The sequence below is a fragment of the Fopius arisanus genome, unplaced genomic scaffold (genome assembly GCF_000806365.1).
Source record: "Fopius arisanus strain USDA-PBARC FA_bdor unplaced genomic scaffold, ASM80636v1 scaffold00089, whole genome shotgun sequence".
Taxonomy (NCBI): domain Eukaryota; kingdom Metazoa; phylum Arthropoda; class Insecta; order Hymenoptera; family Braconidae; genus Fopius; species Fopius arisanus.
Window position 1 is genome coordinate 102,299 of NW_011887828.1, and position 18,637 is coordinate 120,935.

At 41.0% G+C, this 18,637-nt stretch overlaps 1 protein-coding gene across 3 annotated transcripts in view; it reads right to left on the reverse strand.

Moving 5' to 3' along the window:
- The window catches only part of teq (Tequila), a 41,509-nt gene that overhangs the window by 15,436 nt on the left and 7,436 nt on the right, over nucleotides 1-18,637 (reverse strand). For all 3 annotated transcript variants that reach the window (XM_011311460.1, XM_011311461.1, XM_011311462.1), the window contains exons 3-6: nucleotides 17,237-17,575; nucleotides 16,565-16,739; nucleotides 3,981-4,349; nucleotides 470-896 (exon numbers count right to left, since the gene is read on the reverse strand). In XM_011311460.1, coding sequence (XP_011309762.1) covers nucleotides 470-896; nucleotides 3,981-4,349; nucleotides 16,565-16,739; nucleotides 17,237-17,575 — 1,310 coding nt within the window. The remainder of the gene's footprint in view (nucleotides 1-469; nucleotides 897-3,980; nucleotides 4,350-16,564; nucleotides 16,740-17,236; nucleotides 17,576-18,637) is intronic.

Sequence of the window (18,637 nt, forward strand, 5' to 3'; positions counted from 1 at the left end):
ATGTGCCATTTCGCATGTCCTCATATTATCTAGATCGATGAAAAATTACCTAATACTATTTCTTAATTAATTGTATTTCTGGGGCATAACAATAAAAAGTATTTTTGATCCATTGTGAGTTGAAGATTTGACAGTCATTTCTAGTCTTTTCTGTGAATTTTAATAGTGATTATTTGTAGTAGGAATAGGTCTCTAGCAGAATTACAGGTTTATTTCGATTATGGATAGTTTTGTTTTGCTTTTGTTATTATTATGGCAGTCAGCAGATATTTTTAAGTATACGTTACCGAAGTTTGTTTTTATAACTCTAACATTATAACTTTGATTAGCTTATACCGCTGTCTGGAAGGTTATGGCTGGATGAATTGACTCCCTTTACCCTATTGAAACCTTCACATCTTCGTCAACTTTTTCAGCCGACTGTTGGCCAATTCCTATTGGTGGTAATTCGAAGAGTTATGATATGTACCTGTTCGGGTAGTAGACTCCGTTTCCATGATCTAACACCTTCCACTGCGGATTTCCAGGCTCATTGTTGTTCGGATAATTGGGATAATGATGGTGCCCAGGATGAGTCGGTGGATAAAGCATATGGGATGGCGTTTGATGTGCCTCAAAATTATTTCCACTCTCTTGACCCTGGCGATGATGATTGTGATTATATGAGAGAGGGTAGCCTGGACGCATCGTGTGATAATCGTGCTGATAATGTTCCTGAGTAGTGTATGGATTTTGTGGGCGATTTGCACCAACGGGATATGCATTCGGGGTCCAACTCGTTGATCCCCACTCATTTCCGCTGGCTACGGGCTGATTTTGGGATGTTCCTGGCGACCAGGTCGATGATGGATTCCAAGAACTGGACGGTAATGCTGGAGTTTGTGGCTGTGGTTTTTCTTCAATGAAAATGATAAAAGATTCATATTGTACCAAAGAAACGTAATGGTTCAATTATGTTCAGATCAAGTTGTTCCGAATATATTGATGAATTTAAGGAGGGTCATCAGTATATTTTGAGGACATAGGGTAGGTCCAAATATCAAAGGCTTCGACTCAGACTTCCAACTGTTGGCGGTGAAAATAATAACTAAATATATGAAAACACTCCGTATACATATAAATATAGATAGTTATATATTTATGACGATATAAATAATATTTTGTCATAGGTGCCCATGAGATAATAGTGTATTATAACATATAATCACATGAATCAGAAAATGCTTTTCGACCGTGGTGCATATGCCACTTTATGTCCCAAGGGATATAGTATATTGTGCACCATGGGAGGAAAACAGGGCATTCCAACCCGCGTGGGTATTACCGACCCGAGGCGAAGCCGAGGCTGGTAACCACGCGGGTTTGAATGTCTTGTTTCCCTTCCGCGGTGCACATTGTTCTTTCCGTCATGGCTACACGAAAAAGTTCGATTTCTCTTCGTAAATGAAGGGAGGAATGTGGGTTATGTTATGCCGAGGATGCTCAAAAACAATAGAAATCCGAGGGAGAGAATAGGCCACTTTCTTCCCGTCATTTGGGGAGTAAAATCGAACTTTCCGTGTAGTTATGACGGAAAAAACTTTTCATTCCCGCCGGGGGATAAAATAGTATTCGAAAGACGTGCGTTATAGATTTTCTGACTACTGGGTTTGTAAAACTCGCCTTCGGACCGTGTCACAACCCTCTCACGAGCCAAAAAATCTATTACGCACTTGTTGCGTAATATACTATTAAGTCGGGGGAAACGCGCAAAATACCACCCCAGATTCTTTCTGTAGTAGATGCATGGAGAGAAAAATACTGGAAAAAATACGTAAAAAGTTCCGTAATAGTATATTACGCACGCGTTTCATACAAAATTTTATGTCATCGCCCCCGGAACCCGCGATTTAACCGAGCGAAGCGAGGTTAGAATCGCGCGATTACGGGCACCGATGGCATAAAAAATCATGTGTGAAAGGTAAACGTGGGGCGAAATGTAAAATCGGAAAAAGTGCCGATCATTCAGAACATTTTACCACTCGGTCGGTAAAAAGTCACCTTTGGAGGTAGAAAAATAACGATACTCAGTTCCGTAAATTTTGCCGGGACTGGAAAGTACGATTCTAAGATCTAGATTCTAGATTCTAGATTCTAGATCGCCGTTTCCAGTCCCTATGAGAATCAAATATTGTGTGCCTCACGGCAATAAAGTAGTTTCTGATTCATGTGATTATACTCACATTTCGTCAGAAAATACTTTACTCCCTAGAGGCACAATATACTAATTATCCTTCCGACAATAGTAATTTGCCGGTGGCGTGATCCGAACATAGGCAATGACGCGCGATCGGGTACGACCAACGGTCGTACCAACGCTGTCTAGGAATTTTTCAATTCGGTCACGTAAAAATTACGGTACGTCACGTAAAATTCAAGTGAAACTAGATAATTTTTACTTCACTCGGAATAATTTTAACCGGAACTGTGGTAAATTTTACAGGTTCATAAAATATGACGTGACAGTCACATAAATTTTCCAGTGCAAATAATAAAATTCACTGTTCGTCTCTCATTTTTTCCTAAATTCCCCAGTAAAAATTAAGGAAATGACACTCCAGCCCACGATTACGTGATTAGTCTCGTAATTTTTCGTGTGTTTTTCTCTCCGTGTATCTACTGGAATATGCATTACTTGCACTGCCCTCATATTTTTGATGTTAACAGTTTTCACTCAAAGTACTCATTTAGACCTGTGCATAAGATATATGTTATACCCTATGCGGGTTTTTACATTGTATTTTTGCGGTATCATTGGCCGACTTCTTCTGCAACCGTGTTGCATTTACTCCAGGAGTTGTACGCCACGTACTCTCGCGTCCGTCAACCAAGCTTCAGTGGGCAATGTTTTTCCCAACATTTCTCGATGATTCTTGGTGTCTACATAGACTTCCATTCAACAGTTTCCGAATGGTTAAAAATTCCATTGCCCTATTTCGGACTCGAACCCATGCTTCACGTCTGGACACGAGTCTCGTCGTCTGGACGAACGATTTAAGGTTGTTGTCGCGAGAGAGTCAGGCTTAAAATTTACTACGCTCCGGGTTGATCTTCCGCTAAGCGGAGAATACGAGTTAGAATATAAACTTTTGCGGGTGTACAGTTCCACTCGACTCACGCACACAAGAATCTACCATGCATGGATACATGTACACACAGCTAACGCTAAATGGTGCCGATCGTGGCAACCGCGCGCAGCGTGTCTCTATTTTCATGTCTCTCTCTTTCTCACTCAATGTATTTATTTTATTTATGAATCGTCCCTTTGATTCGTCATTGACTATTCCAAATAGATTCGCGCCACTCGAGCAAAAAGCGTTGTTGTCGCGTCGCGCGCAACAAACCCATGCGCTCCGCCCACTGGGAGACATAATGCTACTTTGAAAATTTATTGCTCTACTACGAAACTGACGATCACTTTTTTTTCAGTATATTGGTGGTCACTATTTCTACGTTCTGTGTTAATTTCATCAAAAAATGTCGAGTGGTTTTTTTTTTAAATAAAAACGGTGAAATGCATTTGAACCCATGTTAATTCAAAAAATCATATCTCAGCTAAGAAACTGAAGATTGGTTTTTTGTTGTGCTCATTTTGGAGGGAATTTTAAGAGCTATCTATAGCAAAAATTTTAAAAAAATCTGTCGAAAAACGGGTTTACACGACAACAACCTTAACTAATTTGACTACCATCGTTCTTGCGCATAAAGCTTTTTTTCCATTAAAAATTCCACGAAATCTATATTCAAAAAAATTCGGACAAAATTGTAGAAGTTATGTAACTACTTAATCACCTAAAGTGAAAATTGTAATTGCTCTGGCGTATTGGAAAATTTTCAAGTTTTCCGCAGATAAGGAAGGGGGTCCCTGTCAAACTTTGCCACTTTTTTTCGTTTGTCTGTTGGCGTATAGTTTCCGTAAAGGATCCAATGAAGTCACTCACCTCCACAGCCTGGAACATTATACGGCCAGTCGCACACACTAATTTTGGGATTAAAGGCTGTTCCAGGACCACAATCCATGATATAAGCGAACCCATGAGCACACTGGAGGAATTTTTTGCAATCAGAGGGATGCCGCAACATTCCACTGAAACCGCTGGGACAGGACACTGTTTGAATTACTTGATGGGCCGGCTGTCTATTGCCTTGAGTATGCGAATTAGGGTAGCTGGAGGCAGGAACCTCAGGTTGTTGTTGTTGACTCCATTGTTGACTTTGTAAAGTATTGGGAGAATTAAAATTCTTTCGAGTCCCGTGATTCTCTTGTATAAGCGGAGAGTTATAGTGGCCGTGGATAGCTGCAGTTTCCCCTGCAGAATGATAAATTCTAAATAATTGACTTTTATTAATTTAAATTACATTTCATAGAAGGCGTATATTTAATGGACGACAATGTGTCTTCTGTCATACATTATTAATCTGTAAGATGATACTGTAGACAAATTACCCCCGGAATTTTATAGAAACACCTTAGAATGTTTCAACACCACACATTCATCTGAAATGTCCCGATTATTATTAGTGATAAGTCAATCAGACTCTGAACTTTTCAGACATTACAAATTGTGAAAAATCTTGTGTTGAAGTAAATTCAGATAGATGAGGCTATGTATATGCTCCATGAAAAATTTCATGCACAGTACAGTACATGTGCGCCAATGACAGCTAAAGTATTTATGAGTGGAGAAGAGTATAACTTGTGATTATCAATGAACAGTAAGGAATGAGTGTGGCAGATTTTAAGCTTCAACTTTCGAGTTTCGATTCGATCGCATCTAAATGTCCATCTCCATTTTACATAGGACAATGATAACAAAAACATGTTATATACTTTCATCAAAATGGGATAAACTAGTGTTACATTGTACGCCCGTTGTCGATGGGTGTGTTGTTTTCAAATATTTCTTAAGCTAAAACGGTTGTTTTTCAAGTTTTTGAGAGTCTGTTTCAATTAATATGAAGAGGGCTACTATGAATTTTCAATATTACCGATTATGAAAGTCAAGAAAATGCGAGAAAACTGAAAAATTACGTCCATTTAACATAACGACATTATAAAATCGAACAGGGGAGATGGGTGCAAAAGGGAGACTCAGGGCCAAACAGACACCGTAAAATTTGTTTAATTCTCTCCATTTTTTAATTTTTTCAGTTCCATCATTTTTTTGGTTTGGATCATGAAAAAAAAATAGAATTAAATACTTATGTGAATAACTGAGTACCATAGGGGATAGACCTGGCTATGTAGATTGCGCATGGATAAATGAACATTGAGCCGTCACAATTTCAATTTTGCAATTAGGAAATATATACAGAATTACGAAATCCAATGAATATGCAAATGAATTTGGAGGGTGTCCGTTTTGCCCCCACTCGTCCTACAAAATATTTTAATCGACAGAGTTTGTCGCTTTTTGTGGTTATATTTCGACAGATTTGGAAATGCTCAAGCCTATTTCCTCAAGAAAAATTTTTTTTTTCTTAAGGTGCCCGTTTTGCCCCTCTCTCCTCTGTACGGTTTAGAGGATGAATGTATGACGTTGAGACGTTTTCCTTACACCTACTATTTGTAATATATATATTTTTTCTAGTTTTGGGAATTAAATAGTGAATAAATTAATATTAAAGAGTATTTTTTTATTACTCAATCCGGAATACTTCTTGCCTAAACAGTCTCATAGTTTGAGAAACTGTTTGACGGTGTTAAACGAATGTTATTGATGTAAAAAGATTGTTAGTGGTTAAAATCGTGAAGGTGCCTACCTAAATATGATGAGGGCTAGACCGCGTAACCCTTGCACGGAGAGAAAAGTCCAATAAAAATTACCCGTAAAAATACGTGAAATTTTGCGACATGTTACGTGAAAAACTCTTGAATCTAAGGATTCATGAAATCCGTGGTAGATTTTACGGGTTCCAGAAAAATTGTGTAACTTTTTCGTCCTTATTCAGTAACAGACCCGAAAAAGTACTGAACGGTTCGGATTATTCTCTTGGCAGTGTCTATTCACACACGCCACGGTAATTTTTACTGTGGATTCACGGCAATTTTTTTATCGTGGATCTACGCCCTATGGCAACTTTTACCGTGGATCCACAGTAATTTTTGTCGTGGATCTACACCATATGCTAAATATTACCACAGATCTACGGTGAAAAATTACCGTGGATCTACAGTGATTCCCAACAGACGCGGGTACGCCATTTTTACCGTAGATCCACGGTGATTGTCAAAAGGCGCGGTGTCCGCCGTGGTTTCAATTAGAAAATCGATTGAAGAGGTCCCTTCTCAGGATCTCCAGATAACACCATTGGAGTTCCACACCACCTCATCTCAGGATTCTATTGAAGATGGGAATTCCCCGATTCCTAACTCTGGAATGGCTCTCACACAGAAAGAAGAAAAGCCTGAGACTTCTCTTTTAAACGCTGGCTATGACAAAGCACCATCCATACCCCATAGAACTTACACAAAGCTCAACCAGTCTGTGATTGAAGCTCTTGCTGGAATCGAAGATGTCCGGAAGGTCGGGATGTCTCAAGAAGCCCCAAAAGGACGAAGAAATACCGTGGCTGGGGTGCTACTGAAGAATGGCAAAACCCCCAAATATTCGCCAGAACCACATCAAGGAACTCGAGGTAGAGCTGGAGGAGTGATGAGAAGTCAAGAAGTATCTAGGGATTGTGAGGTAGCACAAAATTTTGGAGCACCTCGACGGCGAGGATCAGGAAAATCATCAGTGGATAAAGCTGGTGGGATTGCTTTTAGGAAAAAAAGTGATGACATCAACGTTGAGATCATGTTAGAATGGTTATTGGAGTCAACCTATGTGGAAGGGCGAGATTTCACAACATCAAAAATTAAATGCATTGAAATTGACACTGCCGACCTGAGTGATCCCTTCATCGAAACTGAAGATGATCACATCGAACTTTTGACGTCCTTGATGGAAAAAGTTGCCTTTAAGACATTTTTAACTGGTGCGGAAATTAAAAGAGAGCAAGATGATTACAAATGAGCTGCATGTAAGGAAAAATATCATCCGTTTTGTGAAAAAGTCGTTCGTTATGATGGATGCCATTTGTGGTATTATTGGATATGTGCGGAGGTAAAGAGGAAACCAATTAGTGATTCGTTCTGTGTTTGTGAAATTCTTCCGTTTCACTTTTTTTTGTTATTATTACTATCTACATTAAAAACTATACAATAAAAGCTAAAATTGTTATAACATCGTTTGTGGCAGTTAATATATGATAAAGTATGTAAAATTCCACTTTTCACTCACTGTAATGAAAAATATTCGGTAGATATGGTAAAAGTGTTTTTAAGCTCGTGTGGTCCTATCACCTGCATTCATTTCATCCTCTAAACCTCCTATTTTAAGTCTGTGCCTTCGGCTTGACCCTTCGGAGATTACCTTTCGTAATCCTCACATGCATATGTGCTCAATCCCCCCCCCCTTGACACCCCCCCTTTCCCTACAAACGACGTCGAGCCAGGGCGGCCTCCGTGGCGCCCTCCGTGCCGAGCTAGCGTCTCCGTGATTATCACGGGACTCCTCAGTACGCTTTTGTTTTCCATAGCGTGTATATGTGCTTGATCACCCAAACGTTGTTGTAACGTTCGCAGAGGCTTCATATAAATATGAGGACTCAAGGTAAGTAAGACACTCCGTTTTCCCCTTTATTGTTTCAGGCTTTAGAAAGTCCGGACTGGTACGAAACGAAGGAATGTACGATCAGGAAGGAAGCTCGATGAAAGGGCGGCACGACCGCGGACACCGTCCCCTCCCGCCGCAAGGCTCGCAGACATTCCTCTCGAGCATGGACCTACACCAAACAGCCTGTAAAGCTGAGGGACTGCGGGTTTCACCCCGGTCCCTAATCTACCAACTAACATCGATCAGCCTGTAAAGCTGAGGGACTGCGGGTTCCGCCCCGGTCCCTAATCTACCACCTCCTGACACCGAGCCGCCTGTAAAGCTGAGGGACTGCGGGCTTCGCCGCGGTCCCTAACCTCCTACACTCTTGATGGCGAACATCTCCACAAAGACGTCATCAAATTTGCGCGCTCAACACTGACAGCATCTTCCTCCCTTTTTGTATGTTTCAGATGACTGAAGCCCTTAAGGTTTCTCTGAGAGAGTTAGTGGGCATGGCGGCAGACACAGAAGAAGAGGATGGAGTTTTAGATCGTTTAAAGATATTGGCGGACTCGACCCTGCCGGTCGGTTGGCAAGAACTTCAGATACACAAGCTGTCCTTTGCCGACCTCTTCGGCGAAGAGGGGAGGGTCGATACCCTTCTCCTTCGGAAACTCGAATTCGCACTACCGATAGTAGATGTCGCTAGGGCATTCGACCCTGAAGCATCAGGACTAAGCGATGATGAGTTTTACGACTGTAAAGCTACGATGCTCCGCTGGCCCTTCTGTAGAGCCCTGATCATTAGCCCCCCAGCGATTATTAATCGAATCTGGGGTTCCAAAATTGAAGCACAGCAATTCCTCCAGTTTCTAAAACCGGTAAAGCACCTGTTCATCTCGACCTCTGAGGCGGATAAGACGTTGAGGCAAGGAAAATCAAAAAGAGAGAGACCCCACTCGGAGGAGAGGCAGGATGAGGAGGACCCTCCAGTCAAGCGCTCATGTCTAGAGGCCTTGGAAAAACGTATGACTTCGCTCTTCGATACACTGCTGGGCAAGAGAAAAAGATAATCATCCAGGGACGGCCTTGGAGGACACTGAACACGACAGAGAGAACCTCTCAGGCTCCTCCTCGGGCCTAGAGGAATATATCTCAGAAGAGGAAGAATCCTCAAACCTGCATCCCTTATTCCACGAATCGTCAGGAGTAAACTCGAGTGTCTTTTTGGACCCACAGGTAAAGGAATGTGATCCACTAATTCCTGAACCAGATTCATCCCTCAAAACTCAGGGCATAAGTTGCCAGAAACTGAATTCCACGGCTTGGAACCGAATCCGATACAAGGAGGTGCAGAAGAGACTTCAAGCAGCTCCAGTATTCGATACGCTGAAAATCAACAGTGAGCTACGTTCCATCGCCCCAAAGACAACTACCCAAACCTTGCTGGGTAGATTTGACTCAATGGCGGGCACCTTTGCGCACGGCCTATTACTACAGCGAAAGAAATTGTCCGAGGCTCTCGAGTCACTGCTGTTGAAGCATCCACAAATTAAAGATGATGTAAGATCCTTATTCGATAAAGATTCGGTGGTACAATCCGTATCCGACGACCTACTCCATTTCACCTGTGCTTGAAGAGCGGAGATTTTCGAGCTCAGAAGAAACCCATTCAAAGCAATTGACCCTGGCCTAGCAGCAAAATTGGCAGAAATTCCCCCGTCAGAATCACACCTGTTCCAGCAGAAGCAACTGTCTGATTTCCTCACTCAGAATGGAGGCGTTCGGAAGATTTTTGGCCAAAGCAAAGAGTTTTTTCGGGAACGACCTCCAACTTTCCTCCTCAAGGAAGCTGGCAACACCAACAAAGCCCGAAATAATGCATCCTTCACACCTCAGGCAAGCAGAACCCGGCCAAGGCCAACTCACCCCTCCGCTCGCCGATCAAGGGCTGCAGGGGGAGAGAGAAGTCGCCCTCCAAAAGGGGGTGAACCCAGAAAACAGCAACGTCGAAGACTATGACTACCAGTTGAAGGGGGGTCAGTTAAAGGATTTCATTCCCAGGTGGAAAGAGGCAGGAGCCCCAGAACACATCCTAAATGTCCTAAGGGGTTACGCCATTCCTTTTATCAAAAAACCACCGACTGTACCCTTCTCGACCGAGAGCATCAAGAAATACGCCACCAAAACCACACCTCAAATCTCAAAAGAAATCGGGTTAATGCTCCACCAGGGAATCCTGGAAAGAGCCAACTGGGATTCCGGTTTCTTATCACCAATGTTTCTGATTCCCAAACCGGGGGGGGATCATTGCCAGATTTTCAACCTTCGGTGTCTAAACAAGTATTTGCAACCTCCAAATTTCGATTGGTAAACCAACGAAAAGTCCCATCGTTCTTACAACAAAACGATTTCTTAGCCAAGATAGATCTTTCTCAAGCATACTTGCATGTTCCCATAAAGGTGAGTCATCGCCGTTATCTTTACCTATCTTTCAAGGGCCAACTCTACAACGCAACGTGTCTTCCTTTCGGCCTATCGACGGCCCCAGTAGCTTTCTCCAGAATATCCAACTGGATCGCACACATTCTTCGTCAGAGAGACATGAGAGTCCTGGTATATCTGGACGACTTCCTTCTGGCACATCAGGACGCGCAGATACTTCAGGAACAGATTCGCTGGGTGCTGAATTTTCTCCACTCCCTAGGTTGGGTTATCAACATTCGAAAATCAACAATCCAGCCTTGCCACAGAATCGAGTTCCTAGGTATTATCTGGGACATAAGAGCCAATCTAATGTTACTCCCTGGAGACAAAAAAGAGCGGATCCTAACGCTGCTGGAAAAGGTAATGAAGTCGAAATCCTGGACCTGGAAAAGGGGATCATCTCTCTTAGGGATGCAAAATTTTGCGTCGATCGTAATTCCCCTAGGACGCCTTTTCTGTCGCCAATTACAAAGAGGAGCTCGCCGGTTATCACAAATCTCCCCGAGAAGGAAACATCCTCTTCCCCCATTGGCTTACATCGACTGCCAGTGGTGGAGAGAAAACATCAATCAGACACGTCCCATTTCCCAACCAGAACCAACGCTCTTCCTTTCGACAGATGCTTCCCAGTCGGGTTGGGGATTCCAGTTGGACGAGATTCACTACTCGGGGGAATGGTCTCCATCTCAATCAAACTGGCACATCAACAAAAAAGAACTGTTCACGGTGTTGATAGCAGTCCGGATACTAAAGAATCACCTCCAGGGCAAGACCATCATGCTGCAGTCAGACAACAAAACAGCCCTGGCTTACATCAGGAACCAGGGAGGAACACGCTCCCAGGTCCTATTGAATCTGGTCAAGGATCTCCTACTTTTACTGGAAAAATACAGAGTCACCCTGATTCCATTCTTCCTCCCAGGAATCTACAACACGTCAGCAGACAGGCTATCAAGGAATCTCCCCCTGCCGGACTGGCACTTAAGTCTGGAAATCCGACAAAAGGTATTCGAGAAGTGGGGAACACCAGAAATAGACCTGTTTGCGACCTTCCACTCCAAAGTAGTGGCGTCTTATGTATCCATCGAGGCAACCGACCAGAACGCCACATTCATCAACGCATTCAGCAGGCCGTGGAGGGTGAAGCTAGCGTGGGTGCCTCCCCCCCCCCCCCCCCCCCTCTCTAATTCCCAAAGTGCTACATCACTTGAATTCAGCGAAGGGAATCTTTCTGGTGGTGGTCCCGAGATGGGACAAGACTTCTGGAGGAACACCCTGAGACGCAGAAGCCTCGATGCCCCATTCCAACTTTGGAACCTCAAGAGACACCTGAAAGACCTGTCAACAGGGGCTCCACCTCAGGATGTCGACCACCTCTTTTTAGAGGTTTGGAAGGTACGGGGTGGAGTCATTCAATAATAGGACTAGCAGAATCTGAAATAAAACTCTTAGGTGGGGCTTGGAGGAACACTTCCTGGAGGACATATTCTTCGATTTGGACTCAGTGGCGGAACTGGTGCAAGGAAAAGAAGACTCAATCAGACAATCCCTCGGCACAACAACTGGTGGCATATCTGAGTTACCTCTTCAACGAGAGGAAATTGGCCTATAGATCGATCCTCACGCAGAAGTCAGCAATCTGCTCCCTAGCTAAAGGGGGAAACAAGGAGAGTTTGAGTTCCGACCCCTTGATCAAATCCATCCTGCAGGCGATCGGAATTCAAAGGGCTAGAGAGGTGAAACCTTCTAAAATAACCATCTGGAATGTTGAGACGATGACGGCCTGGATGACAAACCACCCACCCACAGAAGACAGCTTCTTCCAGACTTCGCGTTTTGTCGCTCTCCTTTTGTTGTTGGCATCGGGTAGAAGAATACATGATCTAACCCTTCTCTCGATCGATCCGGACTTCTATACGATCGATAAGGACAAAGTTGTCTTTTGGCCAAAATTTGGATCCAAAACAGATTCGTCGAATTATCGCCAATCGGGATGGCAAATCTCTCGGGGGAGAGACCCGTTATTTGACCCAGTAAGATGGATCAAAACCCTGATAGACCTGTCGATGGAGAGACGCAGAGCTCGAGAAGAACTCACAGCCCTCTTCATTACAACGAGAGGCATAGTCAAAGCGGCCTCGAGAGCGATAATCGCTGGCTGGGTAGGAACTGCCCTTTCGGTGGCAGGCATTCAGGCAAGTCCAGGATCAACGCGTTCGGCGGTAGCCTCTCATAATTTTCAAGGCACGAGGAACATGGAGGAGGTGCTACAAAGATGCAACTGGAAGGCCCCTGATAATTTTCTCAAGCATTATTACAAGGTTATTGAGAAACCAAAGAGTTCAGGACCAAAGAATTCTCTTACGATATGCTTTAATCCAGTGTAACATACGAAAACTATACCTTATAATCGCTATTATAATTTTGTACTCGAAGGCATGATTAAACACCTACTTCTGAATATTCCTTCCTTTGAAATCACAGTACAGCTTTATAGTGCCGGCAGATTCTAAACATCTCTCCGAAGGGTCAAGCCGAAGGCACAGACTTAAAATAGAATCGTTTTCCACCCCGAAGGGAAGAAAACGTATATTTTAGGTCTTGCCGAGGCTTGACCCGAGCAAGGGCTTGCCGTCATTCGGAATAGCTACTGAGGAGTCCCGTGATAATCACGGAGACGCTAGCTCGGCACGGAGGGCGCCACGGAGGCCGCCCTGGCTCAACGTCGTTTGTAGGGAAAGGGGGGGATTGAGCACATATGCATGTGAGGATTACGATAGGTAATCTCCGAAGGGTCAAGCCTCGGCAAGACCTAAAATATACGTTTTCTTCCCTTCGGGGTGGAAAACGATTCTATTTACTAAAATAATATAATCCGAGACGAGTGAAGAAAAGTAGTTTTTGGCTCGAGGAAGGATTATGACGCGACCCGAAGTAAAAAGTTGTCCACACAGTGTGACGAAAAAAAGTTTTTCTCACTTGCATCAAAATACATTATTTCGTGTTTACGATTACCGCGATTCTACGCTAGATTTTTTTTCCAATTTAACGAATTCGTAGCATCACAGCTCATTCTGCACTGCATTTTTTGCTGTGGATCTAGGGTAAAAATGACAGGTCCTTGCACATGTTAAAAATCCCAGCGGATCCACTGTATTATTACCGTGAATCCACGGTGATTTTTTTACCCAGGATCTACACAAAAAATGGTAGACCCGCGCCTGTTGAAAATCACCGTGGATCCACGGTAATTTTTGACGGTGGAACTACGGTAAAAATGGCGGACATGGCGCCTGTTGAGAATCACCGTGGATCTACGGTACAAATCGCGAACCCCGCGTCTGTTGGGAATCAACGTGGATCCACGGTAATAATTACTATAGGGCGTAGATCTACGACAAAAATTGCCGTGGATCCACGGTAAAAGTTACCGTGGTGCGTGTGAATATACACGGCCTATATTCGTTTATATTTTCATAACCGCCGCTAGAAAATTTCGCTGCTGATTTTCCCTATTATCTCTATTGAGAGTAACCATTAATTATATTTTCATATAAAAACTGCAGTATCGTATTTTCAGAATAGAAAAAAAATCGATGAAAATATTAAAACAGGCAAAAAAAACCACACTATATTTCGCTCTTTCTAGCGCGAAATTTGAAATATGAGAATGAGGGAATTCAGCGGAACCATTAAGGACATATTTTCATACAAAAATCAAGTATTGATGTTCCAGAACAGAAGAAAATACAATTAAAATAGTAAAATCGGAATCAACTATAGAAGGGATTGGTTCCCATGCTGAGATAAGCAGAGGGCCGGGAGTCTATGACAGCAATGATGTGATAGTGAGCAAGTCCTTGAGTAATTTTTTCCAATCTTTCATCGCTATCAATGAATTGATGGTATGCTTCCGAACGGCTAGAGAAATTGCTTATACCTTTGTATGATTTCTCTTATTTTTTTGATGATTCTCAAAAAATTTCCTATGATGAGGTATGCGACTTGGAATTAATTGAGATAGAGGGCACCGAAACGAAATTGTTTTTGAGAGAAGCAAAATTTTTAATTAATATAATAGTAAAGAAAAAAGCTTTAGTAGAAATTTTATTAAGAAAATATCTAGAATTTTCCATTAGTTAGGTTTTTTTATAAAATTTTTTCTTGCGAGTTAAAAGATCATGGAATAAGTGTTCCATGAAAGATCATTTATAAAATGAATGATTTTAGAAAACACATCAAATTTAATTCCAAAATTAATCAATATTGGAACCCAAAATAATGTTGGGAAAGCGCAAAAAGAATAGAGATTGGGCACAAAATTTTGAAAAAAGAAAGCCTCAGCGTTCTTCAATTCCCAACATTTACTTGCCAAGAGAACATTTGATGCCAAATTTCAAGTTAATAATAAGATATTTCTCCCCTAGAGAGGAAAAGTAGACAAGTCCTCCCCACGTTATTTTGCAATGTTACCGTGCTAACGTTTTGAAAAAATAGGAAAGTTGGAATATTTCGAAAACTTAGTGAGAATTGATGTACATATTTTAATTGATTGAGATAAAGTACTTGAAGACAAATATTATGATAGCTTTCAAGATATTTAAGAAAATCCATTTTAAGCAAAGCTGAATTTTTCATGAATTAATCATCGGATTTAACCGTTCTTCAATCCCAAAAATTTAATTGCCAATAGGAAACTTCATCCCGAATTTCACGTTGATGCGACAATTCGTAAAAGCTCTAGCCTGCTAATAAATTAAAAAAAAAAACAGACCAATTGCAATGTCTCATGAACTAATGATCAGATTCAGCCTTTCTTCAATACTAAACATTTAATTGCCAAGCCGAGTCTTTATGCCAAATTACAAGTTGATGAGTCGATTTTTCGCAACGTTACCATGCTACGAGAATTTTTTTGGCAAAAAAAGAAAAATTCGAATATCTCGAAAACTTAATATAAATGGATATGCATATTTTAATCAACTGAGATCTAGTACATCGAGAACATTTTAAGAGGTGAAACATTGGAAAAGGTTGCATAGTTTTCAAGATATCCACGGAAATCGATTTTGATATGAAGTGGAATTTTTCATGAACTAATGATCCGATCCAGCCGTTCTTCAATATCAGACATCTAATTGCGAAAAGAAAATTTGATGCCCAATTTCACATTGATGAATGAATTTTTCGCAACGTTACCGTACTAACGAACTTTTTTTTGGACAAAACAGAAAAATTGAAATGTTTCGAAAACTTAGTGGGAATAAATATACATATTTTGATTGATTGAGGGAGGATACATCGAGACGAATATTTTGACAGGTTTTTGACAAACATTGAAATGTTTTTGACAAATATTGAGATCGATTAGATAATTTTCCAGATATTTGCGACAAACGATTAAGAAACAAATGGCAATTATGAAAAACGACTGGACCAACCGAGCTGACACGGACTTAGTCCTTAGTAATTACCTATACTTTGATGGAATATGACCGTTCTTGGAATAACTTTAGCCGTTTATCCCTTTAATTTTCCAAAAGGGTCCATGTACATATACACATGGTGCTCAAATTTTGTATTTTTACTTTTCAGAGCGAATTTGCTAATTTTGCTTGGAAGTCGAATGACTGAAAATCAGCAAATTCGAAAATCTGACGATTACAAAGCTCCCGTTCGGAAGCAAAAAGTGTGTAAATTCATGGAAAAAATCGATTTTTTTTGAGGATTTTTTTCTACTTAATGAAAATATAGTAAAAAATTGAAATTTTAAAAGAAAAAAAAGTTCGTTTGATCCATTTTAAGGGGGATTATGAATTAAAAAAAAAATTAATTCGTATTTCGAAACGGTTAGAGTAAGAAATTGCAAAAAAATCATGAATGATTCTCTCATTATTTACTATTAGAGTCCCCCTCCCTCAAAATAGCAAAATCCAAATTTCGAAATTTCATCCGTGTTGGTTTTTTCGGAGAATGCACCCCTATATATTTGGAATTATCCCGACGGAGAGCGACCTCCAGTACACAATTTTGAAAAGAGAATCACAAACGTTACAAGCCTATTAAACTATTTCTAAATATCCAACTTGTTTTCTGTTCCAAGTGGCCAAAAAATAAAGAAATAAAAGCAATTACAAGGTGGTTTCTCCAAAGTAAATTTCAATAGAGCATATAAATGCAATTTTTTCCGTAATCGTTCTTCCGTATTTATTTGGGGATATTTAAAATAGAGGACATTTTTTTATTTCAAACATTAGTTTTGCACTTCAAATTTGTTATAGATCTCAGAAATCTATGCAGATGTTTGGTCCAATAAATGGTAATTTATAAAACTGAGTCTACCATTGATCTTTCATTTACACTAACGTGATAAAAAAAATTCCAAGTTGTCTCACCCTCACAACCAAGGACATTAGCAGGAATATCACAGGTACTCATCGTAGGGTTAAAAACAGTTCCCGGTGCGCAAATCATGATATGTGTCATTCCATTTGAACAGAGTAGAAACTTCCTGCAGTCATTGGGATGTACTAGGAGTCCACTCAGTTGTTCCGGACATTTTGGTTGCACCTAATTCACATGTGCACAGAGAAATTAAATTCATGAACAAATTTAATAAATTTAGAATAAATTTCGGCCCAAGGAAAATGGCAATTATACGGAGAGAAAAATCCAGCAAAAATTATCTGATTAATTAGTAATCGTGTTGTTTTTTAGCCGTTCGAATAATATTATCTTACCGCCGAGTAAAATTTGTCAGTTTTTAGTACCAACTTGTAAATATTTTTTCTCAAACGGCTAAATAACTTGTACCGAGGAGTTGACAACTTTTTATTGATACATAAGTAACAATTATTTAGACGTTTGGGACAACTTAGCTCGAATTTAAGTAGATTTTCTCAACCGGTTAAATAATTTTTACTAAACAATCGACAAATTTTACTAAGCGATAGGATAATTTTCCCCGAATGGTTAAAACACTGTAACAATGGTTACCAAATGGATAGGTAATTTTTGCAGAATATTACTCTCTGTCTGGATGGGGGATAATCGACCAAAATAATCACATTGAGCTGTGCGCTGTGAAAATCTGTTGTGGCTGCCTCTCGCACTTTATGATCGGCGGAATTCGCTGGAGAAAAATCCGCCAGTTCTCCTCCATAACACTTCACCTTGTGTGGAAAATCACATTCCAAGGTCTCTGGATTGAAATGAGTACCTGGAGCACAGGGCTGGATGAATGCCCTCCCTTTCCAACAGTTTACAAAAAATTTACAATCTGGGGGGTAAATAAACTGGCCACTTGCGCCGGGATGTGGACACTCGAATCCGGTCTTGCGATCGTACTTAGCCACTACTGAAGAACGAGTTCTTCGGGAATTTTCAAGTGATTCTTTTCTTGGTTTCTGCAAATTAAAGGAAAATTATCAGATCCTTCTATGATTGAATGAAGGGGAAGAACATTGAATAACATGGATTTTAAAAAAGAATATGATGTAAATTGAGTTGAGTTATTCTATTTCCTAAAATAATTTTAATTTTAATTATTTCTTTTAATTGAGTGGAAGAGACTGGTGAAAAGCAAAATAATCGTCTGTGGTGGCAAATTTCAAGGCTTGAAGTAGAAATTTTGAGAATTTGTCTGAAAATTATATTGGATTTATTTTTAACTTTCTCCTAGTTTTTGACTGATTCTATTAAAATTTCCAACGGAAAATCTATTTTATAGAAATATTTATCAGACAATTTCATAAACACTTTGAAAGAAGGAAACAAGCATAGGCTAAACAACTTGGAAAATTTGGGCCAGTGAAATTTCATAGATTATTACCCCTGTCGGAATTTCGACGCATAAAAAGGACGCATCTAATCTAATTTGGTAGAAGTCGATAGGTATTATTTCGGGCAGGATGTTCCCCTGGAAGTTAGATTAGATTAGATTAGATTTAAGTACGCGGATGGTCGGACTAGCCTTCCCAATGCCACCAAACTCAGATTAGAGTCATTGTAGCTCCGCTTGTTTTATGCACAGATTATATGCCCAGCCCGGCCTTTCTTGCCAGTCTTAATAGATCCGTTGCATCCTTGTTCGCGACTTGATTTGCCATGGGGAAGGCAGTTCTCCACCAGCGCAGTCTCGTCGCTGCTAGAGCCGGACAGTCACATAGGATGTGTAGACTGTCCTCTTTTGCTTCATTATAGAATCTGCACCACCCATCCGAGTCCATGCCGACGACTCAGCAAGGTTCTTTAAATCTGCCATGTCTTGTGAGCAGCTTGATCGTAGTGGCCAGACTTTTTCTGTCCATGGCTAGTAGGTGTTTCGACCTTTTCTTGCTGGGGCCAGGCATGATTGCCCTGGGCTTCCTGCAGGTCTTTGTGTCTTTCCACCGCTCCGATTGTCCACGTTCGAGCTTTTTCTTTATGTGGCTAACACCCACGGCATGGGGGACTCCCACTGGCGAACA